The sequence below is a fragment of the Crassostrea angulata genome, chromosome 3 (assembly GCF_025612915.1).
Source record: "Crassostrea angulata isolate pt1a10 chromosome 3, ASM2561291v2, whole genome shotgun sequence".
NCBI lineage: Eukaryota > Metazoa > Mollusca > Bivalvia > Ostreida > Ostreidae > Magallana > Magallana angulata.
Genome location: NC_069113.1, coordinates 3,041,311 through 3,057,494, shown reverse-complemented (window position 1 = coordinate 3,057,494; position 16,184 = coordinate 3,041,311). Strand labels below are relative to the sequence as shown.

General features: G+C 40.6%; 1 protein-coding gene across 1 annotated transcript; it reads right to left on the bottom strand.

Moving 5' to 3' along the window:
- Positions 1-784: 784 nt before the first annotated feature.
- LOC128175391 (protein bark beetle-like) lies at positions 785-15,562 on the bottom strand. Its single transcript, XM_052840962.1, has 15 exons — positions 15,159-15,562; positions 14,405-14,580; positions 13,743-13,933; positions 13,104-13,451; positions 12,619-12,875; positions 12,130-12,424; positions 10,368-11,863; positions 9,831-10,065; positions 8,877-9,623; positions 6,166-8,673; positions 5,154-5,826; positions 4,648-4,820; positions 4,356-4,450; positions 3,965-4,172; positions 785-3,803 (listed from the first exon to the last, which is right to left on the bottom strand). Exons 1-15 carry the CDS (start codon positions 15,543-15,545, stop codon positions 1,699-1,701), a joined length of 9,894 nt encoding a protein of 3,297 aa, XP_052696922.1. The 5' UTR covers positions 15,546-15,562; the 3' UTR covers positions 785-1,698.
- Positions 15,563-16,184: the final 622 nt, after the last annotated feature.

The window sequence follows — 16,184 nt, the reverse complement described above, 5'->3', positions numbered from 1 at the left end:
CACAATTTTTATCAACAACAGAAGAAAAATGCATGAAATGCATTATTAAATGTACAGTCTAGAATAAAAATAACACAGATTTAGATAATTGTTCATTTTATTATTCAAATTTAAAAATATATTTTAAAAATCATCATAAATTTGATAAAAATAAAATCATTGCATGAAGACAATTGCAATATATAAGTATATAAAAATTTTCTTCAGAGCCACAGCATGCCGTAAGACAAATTTCATAAATTAAACTTTTTACAACTTGCACAATTTTGAAGTGCATCTGATATGTTTCATATTGTATAGACAAAAATTATGCACAATATTTTTGAATAAACATATGATAAGTATTAGACATGAGCACTTGATACACCACCAAACAGACACTAATATGACTTAGTTAATGAGGAGCATAATCTGATGATGCAACCAGAGTTACTTGATATATGAATGATGGAATGAATAGGGACCTACATTCAAAGACCTATCCTTGGAAACATTTACAGAACCAACCACACATATATCATTTGGCTCACACTAAACTTGATCTCTTGATGCTCGCTCAACTAGAGGCACACAATCCAGACATGAATCTCATAAATCGAGAAAGAATGTCTTGAACAATTAAAGCACAAAACAAAAATGTCACACGAGGAATGTTAGTTGAATATTCCCTGAATGAGACATTAGCCAGAAGAAGCAAGTACCTTCAGTACAGTGTACTAACTAACGCAGCATGACTTGGACGGACTACTTGTCTCCAGAATGTCCTGACAGGACCGAGCGTGACCCGTCTTACGCAGATTGGTCTGGATTGCCTCCCCTTGGTTGAGCGAGTGGTTACTTTTACGGAGAGAGTAAGTAGCTTCCTCCGTGTAGAGAGAGGTGTGGCTTTTGTTGATGGTGGAGAGGTGGAGAGAGGACCAGGTGACACTACAAGAGAGTTACAACACCGAGGTTACATCAGACAGTGGAAAAAACAGACACGTCTCGTACCACAAGCAGTGACACTTATCACACTGAACAACGATTATCTCAACAAAACAAATCAATTGGATTTAATTATCAATTGTAGATTATCTAAAAACATTGCAGTATTTGTAGACGTGTCTGTTGTTCTTGTTATGCAGGGAAACTTTGTTATGAATAGAACTCTTATGATGTTAATGAGAAAGTGAAAGTAAAGAGGTATCAAACTTTGTCAACAAAAAGAAAACGCCAGATGTGAAGGAAGAAGATGCATCAAGTCAAAATTTTGATTCTATTAATCTTTTAAAAAATGTGCTCCAGGTTATTTAATATGAACTAGTCTAAGATAAAATTAATATTCTGGCTAACATAAACATGTGTTTAGTTTGATATTTTAATGTCATACCGTATAAAATTACATACTTTATATGTACAAGCACCTAACTAGTGGATATATATATATATAAACATATACATGTATATAACAACAAATTATGGCCAGCAAGAATAATTCAATTCCAACAAATAAAAAACATCCATGATATGTTACAACCTTAACCAAATTAAATTGTTTGATAGAATATTGCACAGATCATTAATTCATAATGGTTATGTCTGTAATCAGTAACAACATTCATCAGTACTGGATTTGCGAGTATTAAGAGCATCAATGGATAATTTGTTCCTCTTCAATGAGTTAATACTTGGGTACAGTTTATCACTGGTTGGATTGGATCAGATCTCTGTCTCTATCGGCTCAGGCCGCCGCTGGTTCCGTCTCTGGTCATCCAGGTAGAGCACTGGACTGTCCCGACTACGCTGTGAGAACGGAGAGGCCCGATCCAGCTGTTCCCTGCTCCGGGTTCGGCGAGGTTCCCGAAAATCCTGGGCAGGGGGCTGCTGGTAGGAGGGAACTCCACGTGGACTCTGGGGAAATGGGTCCATGTCCCGCTGGTACTGCGTGTCATTCATATCGTCAAGGTCAGGCTCTGCAAGGTCAGCTTGACTCTCACCAGTGGACAGGTCAGGCATGCTTCCATCGGGGTTAGGGAGGGTGCTTTGACTCCCCATGCGATAGTCCATGAAAGCTATGTCCCGGGGTAATCCGTCACTGCCCGACATGGGAATACTGTTCACACTTCCAATCCGGTACACTGGATGTTGGGTATTGGTACCTCCGGGCAGGAAGTGCACATTATGAGCCACGGGTGAAAATGGTTGTGAAGAGGGCGGGGAGTATGGTGGAGGAAGGCTACTGTTTGTGTAGGCGGGACTGTAGGGGGCATTGATGGGGGCGTTTAAGGCCTCATCATAAGAAGGAATGTTTTCCTGACTGCCTTCATATCCTAGGTTTGAATAAGGCCCCTGCAAGTAATCCATGTTGGACATTTCACGTGAACCACGCGAGAGGTTAGAATTGCTTTGATTTGTCGACGGATATCTAACATCTCTCCATGGAGAGGAGTAATCCGTCCTGTCAGATTGATCCTGAGGCGGGGTATATCCAGGGGCTCTCACCGTTCGTGGAAGATTCTCGTTCTCCAGAAATGCTTTATTTTTGTGTCCTGCATCATTAAACGAATCATTCACACTTTCCGAGTCACTGTCACTCTCGCTGGCACTTGTTTCTCTTACTTGGTCATTTAGCCACGAGGGTTTCTTGTCGATGAGATTCAGGTCTCCTTGACTCAGGTGAAGTGGATTGACACTCCTGTTAAGACTCTCCTTACTGCTGCCGAGGTTGGAGCGAGGCGGCGCCACTGGTCGGCCCCTTGGCTGGGGGGTGGGCCTTCTTGACGAAGCATCGGACAGGACCGGAGAATTGACCATTGTTTTCATTGGATAGGAATCCAGTGGGAGGGGAGGAGGGGGTGTGGGTGGGGTGTCTAGAAGAAAAAAGTTTGAGGGATGCTTAGATCTGTGGTCCATATCCACACTAGATTCACTTCCATATGCTGGCTTCTCTGAAATATTGGGAAGCCTCCTCAGAGATTCGATTTGATTCTCCACTCTGTTTGGTTTGTTGTTTGGGGAATATTCAGCTTCATCAGCAGTAGTCGTAAAATCATCAAACTCGTGCTCAGAGAACCCATCATCTGTGTAACCCCCATCTGTTTCCTCTGGGACCACAGGAGGGTTTGGCGGCCTTACTTGGGGTGGTTTCACGGGGGGAAGAATTGCTTTCTTTGGAGGCTGGGGTGGCTGTACAGGTTTTACTTCAGGTTGAAGGTTTTCTCGACTCCTGCTGTTGTCTTGAGTATTTCTGCCCAGTGTTGCTCTGATGGGTCTCTGGGAGCGTGGAGAGTTTCGGGGAGAATTCCTTGGAGAGTCATCTTTCAGTCTGTCAAAACTTCCTTTCCCATTAATGAGTCTGTGTTGTGAGCCAGTGTGTCCATTGGACAAAATCATACCCAAGCTCCCATTAGAAGAATTAACCTGATCTAAACGATCTCTAGAGCCAAGGCGAGGTGCATCCAAACGTTCCAAAGACCTATCCATTCTCTCTCTACCTCGACTTCTAGATTCAAGACTTATGTTAGACAATGAGACATCATCATCTATCAGGTGCCCTTTAGAGGACACAGAATATTTATCGTCAAATCGGCGTTTGTTGGTCCCAGTGGACAAGACAGTCATGTTGGAGCGAGACCTAACTGAGGACCTAAGAGAGGAGCGAATGGACGCTTGCCTTTCAAATTTCTGCTCCTTTCTTCCCTTGGACTTGACTTTCCATAGAATGGCGAGAATGATGATGACAATTAGAGCGGTACCAAACACACCAGCAGATACTCCTATAGCTATGGCAAGAACATCACTTCCTGGCGGGTTTATGTATGGGTCTGTAACAGAAAAAGAGATTTAGGGAGAAGTGTTTCTTCTTAAGTTTTCATATCCAACAGCCCTCAAAATACAATCGATTGAAAATATATGTATGATTTATTTTCCAAATGATGATTTGATTTATACACATTTGACATGCAACTTTGTTCTATCAACAAACCTTTCTCGCATATGAATGGATGTAAAATCCTCTGACAATCTTGTTCAGCTACAATGTAGTCATCTTGGAATGCACTGCAGTAGCCCGGGGCAACCTCGGAGAACACCCACACCCTCAGGTCCTTGGTGTAGACATTCTCTGTCAGCCGTAACAAGTAGCGGAGGAAGGGGGCCTGGTTGTCGGCCTCAGCCAGGAATCCAAGGTTATCCTAATGAAAGACCAATTAGTGTCAAAGGGTTATCCATGGGAAACAATAACTTTGATGATACCTAAGTCCAACATAAATCCTAACTGAAGATATCAATAATTATCAATTTCATAGTGAGTAAATTGATATACTATCTGATTGCTTTGTCTTATTTTTGTGGTTAACAAACACACATAGACTTACTCTGCAAAACTGGCCCGCTTGAGCATAGGGAAGAGCTGCCCCCATGTATCTATAGCAACGATCTGCATTCAACGTCCAGCCTGGGGGACATTTACCTACAGACAATACACAAAAATTGTACAGACACTTTTATTTCTTGTTTGAATAAATTGAATATTTTGATTCCAAACATTAACCAGTAGACAATATTCTTCAAGACAGACAGGATATACTGTACAAATTGTTAAAAATATTCAAAACTAAACATACATGTCAAAATATTGTTGATAGCTTTAGTTTGTCCTTGACCTACCATTTACGAGTGAGGAGTTGGTCACTCTGTAGGGTTCAAAGTTGACCTCCACCAGAGAACTGTTGTCCCGCCCGTCCCAGATCTTCCCGTTGATGTAGCCCCGGCGTTCTGACCCCCACCAGTTGTACGTGGCATCTACAATTGTCTCCTGGATCTTTATTCCTTGTATCGATCTGAATTACAGAAAACATAACTGCAGGTATTCTTTTAAAAAAAAAAAGATTAAAAAGGCAATTGTTTTGCTGTGGTTACATGGTAAAGGAATTTTAAAGATTGTAGCTAATTATCTGATCTCTGAATACCAGTTCTCCATCAATTATAACAAATTTGATGAAAAGGTTTTGTGTGTGGATCTAGTCCAATATATATGTAGCTAAAACATGATTTGTGAAAGTAACTTGTCAGATTTTTATACATCTATTTTATCATAATTATAATTTCCTTTTTTTATTTAACTATGATCTAGTTACACTGTATATGTTTAAATACTCCACGTTTTAACTTACTCTCGTTTCTCATTTGTCAGGAGTTCAAATGCACTTTCCTCGTTCACGAGGTAATTATTCTTGAACTCGGGTTTCCCACTGCCCACCGCCATCACTGCTCGGTATAAAGCGGTGGCATTATTTTGGTAGATGTAGTTTCCCAGGTATTGCTGAGTGGCGCTGGTATCCACCTCACTATAGGTTCTCACAATGTGGTGCCCAGTATTATTCACCACCACATTAAACGTAAAGTTCATCCCCACCGTCTGCACATGGACATTGTCTCTATAATCCCCTGCCGAGTTGTTAAAGATGTAATTCTCGTAGACATGCATCTTCTGGAAATGATGACCACTTATGTTAAGAGTCTCACCATGGCTCCCGAATGAAAAGACATTGTTTGTGATGTTTCCACGGAGGAGGTTTTGTGTTGAAGTGGTGAGTGCCTGGCAGTAGAGCCCGCCCTTGTTCCTGTTGACAAAGTTGTGCTGGAAGTTGAAGATCTTGGTGTTTTGGATGCCAATGTTAATGACAGGGTGTGACGTAAGATTGAGGATCCCAAGGCCGTTGTTCTCGATCATACAGCTGTCGATGAAGAGGGAGGGACAAACCTCTCCTACGTTCTGGTAGAGGATGGCCCCGTCTTCATTGTTTGTAACCATCATCTGCTCAAAGCGGTGCTCCACTGTACTATCTGCAATCAAAAATTAAAACCTATTATTATTTTTTTTTTTTCAGTTTTAAAAGCCCATGTAGTAACACATGCTGTTCTATCTGCAATCAGTAATTTAAAAGGATACCATAATATATTTTGCTTTTGAGCACGTGATAAACAAACTAACACAATAAATACAATTCATCTGTCAGAGTATGATTTTAATAGATGTAACGTTAAGTGAATTAATGCTAAGAAGATTTATTTCATCAATATTCTTTTGCCAATTTTGTAACAAGAACAATAATAAGTTATTTATAAATTATTTTTTGTAAACATAGAAAAACAAAATTCCCTTCACCACAGCTAAAAACTTACCGGGATATGCCAGGTCTGAGAGAGGGGATGTGGTGATCTCCGCTATAAATCCATAGTCCTCATAGGCATTGGAAGCATGGATGTGGACTCCAATAGTATCAGAATTACTCAGGTAGCGTGTTCTTGTGGCTTCAGCTTTACTGTGAGCATCAAGGACTCCAATTCTGTTTTCTTCTGTCACAGTATTACCGTCGTATATCTCCAGTAAGTTACGATAAAACTCGTCGTAATACAAGTTAAACTGTAGCAGCCTGAGTGACACTTTACGGAGGCGGTTCTCGCTACGGATGACCTTGACACAGTCCACTAACTTCTGGGAGTACTTGTAGTAAATGATGAGTCGGTTCTTCACGGTCAGCTCCTTCTCCATCTTACAGATGTCCACCAGCCCAGACATGAAGTAGGGCACCGTGTTCTGTAGAAGTGGCCGGAAGGAAGACTGATCTGCATTCCTCGACTCTCCATTCAGAATCAGGAAGTTGATGCCATAACCAAGATTGTGGTCAATGTTCATGGTTTTGATTTTCATTTCGTAGCGAGGAGCGATGATGTCCAGTCCATTCCACAGACAGTTTGTGATGTTGATGTTGTTGATTTTCGGTGATCGGTAGGTGGCCTGAATGGCCCCCACTCTCTCCCCGTGCAACATTCCAGCTCCGTAGATATCAATGTTCTCCAGCACTGACCGATCTTGATCCTGCACATATCGAATCGTATCCTCCTGGTACGTTGGGGAGGCGATTCTAATGTTGCCCCAATAAGAGAGTTTTGAATCCAGATTCCTTTTGCCACACCGGATATAGGTATAATTAGCTCCCTGTATGCAGTCCTGTATCTTATAATTTATTCTTCTTTGGCACTCACCTAAAGAATTTTCATCACCAACACAGTAGTAGGAGTAAGTCCAGAACTCCTTGACAAAGTACATGGGCTTCTTGTAAACAAAGTGGTCGTACAGGTGGGTGAACCTCACATCCACATTGAGAGTCTCCATTCCCAGACCCCGGCACACCACCTCAGCTGTCTTTCTGTTGAACTGATTATCACACATCAAATTCCAGGAACTGGACGAAGAGTTATACAGCTCTAGGAACCCCTCGTTTGCTGGGATTTCTCCCTCAGAGTCTCGCTTCAGTCTCATGGTGTTGGAGTAGAAGTTCTGAGTGACAATCTCAGGAAGAGGTTTTGGGATGTTTGGTCCCGGAACAACCGGTCGGAAAGAAATTCTACTGTATGGCAGTCCCCTAGCAACAAGCTGTCCAAGAACCAGAATACCCACATTGGGATAAAACTGGAGTCTGGTTCCCGGCTCGATAGTCAGTTTAGCATTGGGCATCACTGTAACATCGGCGATGACATAGTAGGTAGAGGAACCGGCCAGAGCCATGTTTTTGGTAATTCTCCCTTTGAGTGAGGGGAAGTTAAACCCACTTTCAATCTGTGTCCCTGTTGATGGTAGGCTATTCACATTGTCAGCTGTGAGCTGGGGAAAGTAGTCAGCTATTGCATAGTTGTTCCAGTCATCAAAGTCAAATATTCTCTCAATGATTTGGGCTTGTATGGCAGTCCCCCACCAGTTCTCCTTCACATTCATCTTGTTTTCCAGGGACAGGGAGGTAACCCCGGCGATCAGTTCATACTGGTAGTCGGGGTTGTGGATCAAGTTTCTTTTGAGGGTTATGTTCTGGACTCCGTACACAGAAACTGCATAGGTTGACGGGGTGTAGTCTACATTTAACGACCAGTTGGGCCCTGGTCTATTGCCTTTTATGTTGTTATAGTGGCAGAAGGCTTTAGGCTTATTATATTCTGCATGACTTTGCATGTCTATCTGCATGGCATATTTCCCTTGATTGTTTATCATTTCGTTGTTGTAGATGACCAGGTCTTTTTCCATTCCACCCAACAGAACCAGTCCCCTGCGACAAGCATTATCAGCGAACCTGCAGTAACTGACCTCCACATCGGCATAGTAACCATTCACAGTGAAGGCAAAGTTTTTGTTATTCTCAAAGGTTGACTGATTGACCTGCACTGAATGCCACTTGTTCTTCTCACGGATGTCGTTCACCCGTGGAAGCTCCACTTCCAATCCACCATACTTGTTATCTCTGACTGAGGAGGCCTGAATCTTCCACTTCCACACATTGTTTGAGAAGTCCACATGATTGTGGTCTGCTATGATGGCTTTCCCATTGTTCTGTACAGTACACTGATCAAGCACGTAAGTGATCTGACCCAGTCTTTCAGGTCTTGTCATTTCCTCCTGGGTTGGGATCAGATGCTCATGGTACTTAGTCAGACTGGGAATGTACATAGCCTCCATCTGGTTTTCTTTGATATCGACCTTAGTGAAGCGAATTTCTTCCTCTGCCACGCGATGGAAAATCTCTAGTTTTTCATTGGACGGATTGTTGTAGTGTTTGGTTACAATGCCTTGGTAGTTGTTGTTGACTGTGGCAAAATGGACGTCAATCAATGAATTTATGGGGGCAGTGGAATATTGTCCTGCAAACGAGAATATAAAATTGGAGTAAATAATTATGCAACGAATTCTTCATTCAACTTTTTCAACAACATGTAATGATACTAATATGGAATAAAAAATGTGTACTGTACATATTGCATTATCAAACTTTTAAAAACTTTTCTGACTTAAATTACCAACTACATTTCATGCATTAAAAAAGATTACAATTTTATCAACTTACGGGAGTGAGCAGCAAATGCTAGTCGTCCAGATTGGACTCCCCTTACAACGACCTGGATGGTGAGGTAGTTATCTCCCTTAGATGTAATCGGGAAGTCCACCAGGTCCTCTTCGATCTCCCATTTGACTGTTGTGGGAGAAATGCTGTTCCTGTTAGAGTTATAAATCGTCACTTTCTCCACATTGGTCAGCGGATTGTAGTCCAGTAGCTGGAGGGTGATTCTATAATTAGAACTGCTGACGGACAGCTGCATGGTGTATGTTCGATTCTCGGCCTGTATACCTGGCTGAGATATAATGAAGGCCATCGAGTTATCTCCCAGCTGGTAATCTCTTGTTTGAAAGTACACCATGCGGCTCTGATGGAGAAAATTTCTGACACTAAGTGCCTCGTATTCTGTGAAGAATGGATCGTACACAAAGCCTCCTTTCTGGTTATCGTTCATCGTGGACTCCGTGATTTTTAGGAATGGGCTCCTGGTGAGGAAGCCGTTGCCTAGGTTTCTCACAAAGTGACATTTCTCAAAGAGATTCTCGGTGAACGGGTTGGCGTATTTGATGTTCACTCCATCAGAGACTGAGTCTGTGACCTGTAGGGCGGTGATCTTGTAAAAATTGTAGTCGATGCGAAGGGCAGGGGTGAAGGTCATGGCCTGATAGTCCAGCTGACCTGCCTTCTGTATGATCAAATGCTTTATCAGTGTGTCGTGTATTTGGCCGTACGTTGGGATGGCAGGGATAGTGATGCCTGTAACAATAAAAAAATAACAACTTCATGACATAACCAAAAACAATTAACATTATACTAAAAGCTCAATTATTTATTGCTGTATGTTTTTTTTACTGACGTCTTTCAAAAAATACCAGAATCTTTATTAATTTTCATTTTAAATCAATTCATCTTTCATGTATATTTTTACTAATCACTTCACGATGTACTAATTAATTAACCTACCTGACCAAGTTGGTTTCTGACACCTGAGGTAGACCACATTGTCAAACTGACAATCAAAGTCACCTCGTTTGATGGAGTGACACTCCCTAATATCCGTGTCAAGGTTAGTACAGGTGACAGAACTCAGCTCAATGACGGAGGACGACCGGACCTGCTGGTGAACCAGTCCAAAGTCAGGGTGATAAGTCAGGCCCAGCTGCTGACAAACCACCATCGCATTCTCTTGGATCCACCCCTAAAAAACGGATGAATAGTACATATATTTTTAGTAAGATCACAAAACAAATTAATTTCAAAGTTTAGAGAAAAATTTTTGATGCCCCACATGAATTTTACATGTAAAATTTACTTTCATTAGAGCACTTATATTATTTTCCTTGAAATTTTGTTGGTTCATTTCATGTCAAGTACTGGTATTAATGATAAACATGTAATTTTGTAAATTCTGTAAGGAAAGTTTTAACAAGAACTTTATGTAAGGCACTTTTTGCTTGTCTATAAAGTAATCCAAATCCACGAACAACATTTTATTCTTACATTTTTACAGACTGCTCCCCAGCGACCGTTGATATTGACCTCTAAACGACCCTCATATGCATCTCGACCCTCGACCAGCCTCACAGCATCTGTTCTGTTGCTTATCTCTGTCTCGTTCACTGGTTCATTCAGGGTGAACAAAATGGGCGTGTTCGAACTTACTCCATCAGCAATCATTCGACCGTGAATCACCATGCCGATGGAATTCTCAAACAGCAGGGTGGTTCCTGGGTTTATTTTTAGGACAGCACCGGGAACTATGAATATATCCCTGTCAACGTAGTACAGCTTTGTGTCGGGGTCTGTGGTAAACCCCTCCACATCAAGGATTCCCCCGATTTTATTTTCCCTCTGGAAGGGCCATCTGTACTCTGTGTCAGTGATGGTTGTTTTATCCCCATACAGCCAGCCATCCTTTAACACAGGATAGTAAGTCATTTGTGCCAGGTTATAACGATCATCTCTATCAAATAGTCGATCATAGATAATCCTATGTTCAATCGTCTCCCACCAATTCAGACTGCCATTAATTATCACCGACGGGTCAACAAGGTGTGTAGCGATGTCTCTTACAGAATCAGGGTTATAGATGTGATTTCTCTGAACTACGATGTTACTGGAGGACACAATGATCGGAGCATTAGCGTGACTTCGAGGATTCAAGTATGGAGATGTGTCATTTATAGCGTTCCCTATAACTTTGTTAAACTTATATTCCATATGCTGGTTCGGAGCATTCTGGGTCAATCGTAGACTTACACAGTACCTCCCCTGGTTTTCTTTGAAAGTGTTTTCAAAAATTCTGTAGTTCACTGCAAATTTCGCATACCACTTGCTGACAAGTAGATCGTAACCATTGTCAATTCGCAAGGCTCCTAAACTGTGATTCATGAATGTATTATTTGTTATAATTCCGATCGTGTTAATCAGGGGTGACATCAGAATCCCATGTCTCTTATTCCCGTCAAACTCGTTGTAAGCTAAACTAAAATTGACATTTTTCTGGGGACTCTTCGTAAAGTTACAGGATAGAAATTCAATGGCTTCATCATAATTATACTTGAAGTGGCTCTCATTCACAAGAATCATGGCCTCCTTACAGTAGTTTCCCACCCTGAAGGCAATCCACTCATTGAAGAAAAACTTAGCTTTCGCCACTTCCATTTTTTGGGAATGCTGTATTCGCGTATTATTCAGCCGATCGTACTCTGTAATGACGCCGTAACCATGGTTTTCACAGATAAACGAATTGTTGACCAGCTGGTAGCCTCCAGCGTACGTTATGTTCACTCCACTTCTTTCATTCCTTTCCACCCTGGAGTTGTTGATGGAGATTTCACCCGCCCCTTGGTAGACTCTGACACCGGCCCCGTAGTTATTGTCGGAGACCACAGACGAGTTGAGGGAGACCTTACAGCGCATGTCCTGGACGTTTACGCCGTACCCCGTGTTGTTACTGGCCGAGGAGTTAATGAACCGAAGCTCTTCGTCCAGTCCTACAAAGTCAGACAACAGTCATGTGTGATCAATTGTGTTTGATATTTACATGATAATCTAACAACAATCAGAACTGATATCTTTTTTTGAAACAATATACTGTATTGAGTATATGTACTATTACATCTATCATCATATGTAGGTAGAACTAGGTATGATACTCATTCTACCATACATTAACTTGTATCATTCAAAAACATTTTTGAACATGAAATCACGCATGTCAAGCTTAACTCTTTATGCAGCATTCTAATGCCTTTCTTACCGTCATATGAGACGAGATCAAGCAAGAATCTCAGACATGCCCGGTAGTTTTTACATCGGTGTTGTCCTGGGATAGTCGGTTCTGGTGGAAGTCTGTACTGAAACCTGATAGTAATGCTCTTCCCAGAAGTCGTTACAGACTGCGGGAATGACCCATTGGAGACTGGGAAAACCCCGAGGACTGAACTCATGGTGGAAGTGCCGTCATAAACTGTGATGGTTCCGGAGGCCTTCTCATCTCGCTCCATTAGGAAGAAGTGGAGGGACAACCTCTTCTTGTCCACTGTACTGTAACTCTGAAAACAGAAAGTTAGTTTTTCTCCTTTTTAATATATGTAATATGTACACTGCATCAGGTGGTTATATTTAATGATAATTTAATGCCAAATATAATTACTTATTGATGTAAAAGATAAAACAAAATCTATTTCATCACCATCCAGTGCTCGAAACTAAATTTTTTTTGCCCTTAAACTGTTTTAGTAACTACCTTCTGACAATCATAACTGTCGAACTGAGGTTTCTGTCCTCTCTCGTCAATTATGTTCTCATAAATGGTTATAGGGAATCGTGGGAAGGCCAAAGCATTGCTTCGACAAAAAGAGTAGGTGTTGGGGTAATCTTTCTGGAAGGAGTGGATGGTGTAGTTTGTCATGTACATCTTGACTCCATCGCCCCAGTTATTGTCCATGTTGGTCATATTTATCAACACCTGACCCACCGCAGTCTTAATGAATGCTCCGTAACCTGTGAAATAGTAAGCAGGTTTGATGAATGCAAAAAAATTTAAATATGAGCTTAATAAACATAAAAATTAATAAAGATGTGAAATTTTTTTCAAAAGATTAAGCTAATTATTTAATTGTTACCAATGAAACCAAGAATTATGGCTCAAAAAAGGCACACATATGAAATTTTTTTACTCATCTACTTAAAACCTAAAACTTGATTAAGTTTCACAAAAATAAAATTTACCTCGATTAAAGGAGACAGTGCTGTTAGCAATGTGAACACGCCCCCTCAACTCAGTCAAGTTCAATCCATCGTACGCCCCATACATGATGGACACATTGTTCATCAGTGGTACGTGGGGGCTAGCCGACACCGAGGCCCGGCCGTGCACCATGTCACCCCCTCTGTAGGTGTCCCGTCCCGCGTACCAGACGTCCAGGTACTCCAGCCAGGAGTACGTCTCTGTCCTGTTCAGATTCTGGTCTTTCACGAACTGTAGCGTGGCGTTGTAAAACTCCAGTCCCCTCCAGTGAGTCCGAGCCAGATCCGGACGGAGCCCTTCACACTGGAAACCTATCACCTGCTGTCCATCTACAATAACAAAAAAATATTATGTCTAGATGTCTCTAGTGTTACAGCATTTCTAATATCAAATCCACAATACATTCTAGAACTTGTGAATTTTTAATTTAGCAGCATAATAGAACCAAATAAACAGTAAATCGAAATGCACCTCAACATGTAATTGTGTGGTGATTTTCCAGCTGTTCCGAAAATCACAGCTTTATAAAATCAAATACTACCTTAAACACTCATGCATAAACACCTCATTTCAATTTTAAAACCTGTTTAAAAGAGCATTCATAGACAAGTACTATTTACCACAGATATTGGCCCCAACTCGGATGTTGAGTTTTCCCGGACAATCAAAGAGGCTATTTTCTGATCCGGAACAGTCTGGACGCTCAAACAACATGTAGTCGGTCTTGTTCCGAGAAAAGGAGTGGTAGGTGAAGTTGCCCCACACAAAGCCCAGGTGTCGACAGGTAACGTTAGCATCTATCTTTGTATAACTGTCAAATAGAAAATTAACATTGTTACAGACCTGTGAAAGCCAGCAAGATTAAAGGTCCTAATTACCTTGGTTCAGTGAATCTACTCAATAATAGAAAAAAATGAAGACTTTTCGTCTCAAAAAAAGACATCTTCATGATTTTGATTTTTTTAAAGATTTCAGTTTTTAACCAATAGTTTGATGCCAACAGACAATGTAGAAGTGTCAGATACATGTAATTGTGTGGTGATCTATGATCTATAATACATGTTTTGGAAAGTGGCTTGTCTTGGAATGATTTGACCAACTTAAATAACTTCAGACCAGAGAATGTTCCAGTAAATGATTACAGTTCGTGCATTTCAGCATTATAAGCTCATAAAGTAGGAAAAGTTAAACAGCATATTGGAAACCAAACATGTTTCAACCAACAAGAAATTAATAGCTAAAACATATATAGCTAGCAGTCTCCTCCTGCAGGATATCTTACTTTACGAAGTTTGTACACACGCCCCTCCAGCGCCCCCTATACATCAGCTGTAGCTGTCCATCTGTCGTCGTGTTGCCATCCACCAGTCGAGCATCGTCTGGGAACGGTGCTTCCGACGGGTCGATTTTGTCTGGGTCTCGTGTCATAACGATACGTCCACCATCCTCCTCGCTTCCCTGTGAGAACAAGGTGAAATTATCATGGACTTATCTTAGATGATCGAGTGGTACATTATATATTTAAGAGCCACGAGGGTCCACAAACACTCTTAGAATGAAAGTGAATTTAAAGTAGTATGGGACACCTGACAATATAAATAAATGTGGATAAATGTACATCATAATCAAAATATTTTTACCAGTTCATAGATTTTTCAAATTTTACAATATTTGACTAAAAATTTATAAAAAAGCCCCAGCAGAATTCAAACTCTTGACTTTCAGAATTGTAGTTACCGCTTTAAGTTAGAGCCCCTAACCCACTGCACTTTACTCTTATAGGTAACGTCTATTTTGAGAAGTAAAAACTTATTAAAAAAATCATGCTTGATTTTAAAGTTAATTTTCATCTGATGTATGTCACATTATGAATATTTCCCATACCACCTTAAGGTATCATAAATTTTAATCTGGTATGTAATAAAATACTTTATCAGTCATAAAGCTTCCCAAATTGGTTTTTTAAGTTTGATCATTTAATTGACAAATATAGATGTTAAAATATCACAGAATATCAATACATAAACTGGACATACCCTTGCTATAAGTGTTCCATTAACAATAAAGCCATAGCCAGAACTGAAGTGGAAGATGGTGCCAGGTTCAATCCACAGACAGCTGCTTGGTTCCAGCTCTATGTTTCCCCTCATCTTATAGGGACTACCTGATTTCATTATCGCCCTTTTTTCCTCTTTTTTGATAACAACACCAAATTCAAAGTTAACTTTCTCTAGCACGTACGGACGCCGACAGATCTCCGGGACCATGTGTAGGTGAAACAGATTGTACACTATCCCGTTGGAGACCACCGGCTTTGGTCCTAACGGGGGCGGTGTGATGGGAACTTGTGCCAAAGTCAGATTGAATGAGAGCAGAATTATTCCCACGGTCAGACTCCATTTCAAATTGTAAACAGTCGCCATGTTGTACTTTCTATTGGTTTTACCATTCCATACCTGCGGCCTCAGGTAACTCTCAGGTATTCTTTGTCCAGTTGAATGCAATGTATCGTTTCTTATCCTACACCCACGAAATAATTTTTATTGTTAATAGTCATTGCCCGTTTAAATGTTTCACTTCCTGTTGACCCTAAAATAACTGTGTCATCACACAGGTATGAAAAAACGATAAATAGTGGTCACATGACTCATAGGACTGCAGGTGAGGCGTGACGTAAATTCGGTATTTGATAGTTTGTACCATAATTGGTTTGGTTTTTTTTATAAAATAAATTAATGGTGGAATTCGTAGTGTTAACAAAGTCTATCAATAAAATACCGTAACATTCCAAAAGCTGTACTATCCCTTTTAAGGACATTTTATTGTATAATGCTTGATAATAAATATATTACTGTATATTTATTACCAAGTAACTTGCAACATGCAACAAAAACATTATAAAATAGCAGAGACAAAAATAACATGTTATTTATGTCTCTCACAGAAAATAGAGAACAATTATTCGAAGAAAAAAAAATAGTTCACTGTCTAGCATTGCTAAATTAATTTACAATTTTAAAAACAAGAATATAACATAGTTTTTCAACCCCCCCCCCCCCAAA

Coding starts and splice junctions, on each gene's coding strand:
- LOC128175391 (XM_052840962.1), bottom strand. CDS start 15,545: ATGGCGACTGTTTACAATTTGAAATGGAGTCTGACCGTGGGAATAATT. Junction 4,821..5,153: donor CTGACAAATGAGAAACGAGA/GTAAGTTAAAAC, acceptor TCTGTAATTCAG/ATCGATACAAGGAATAAAGA. Junction 4,451..4,647: donor CAACTCCTCACTCGTAAATG/GTAGGTCAAGGA, acceptor TATTGTCTGTAG/GTAAATGTCCCCCAGGCTGG.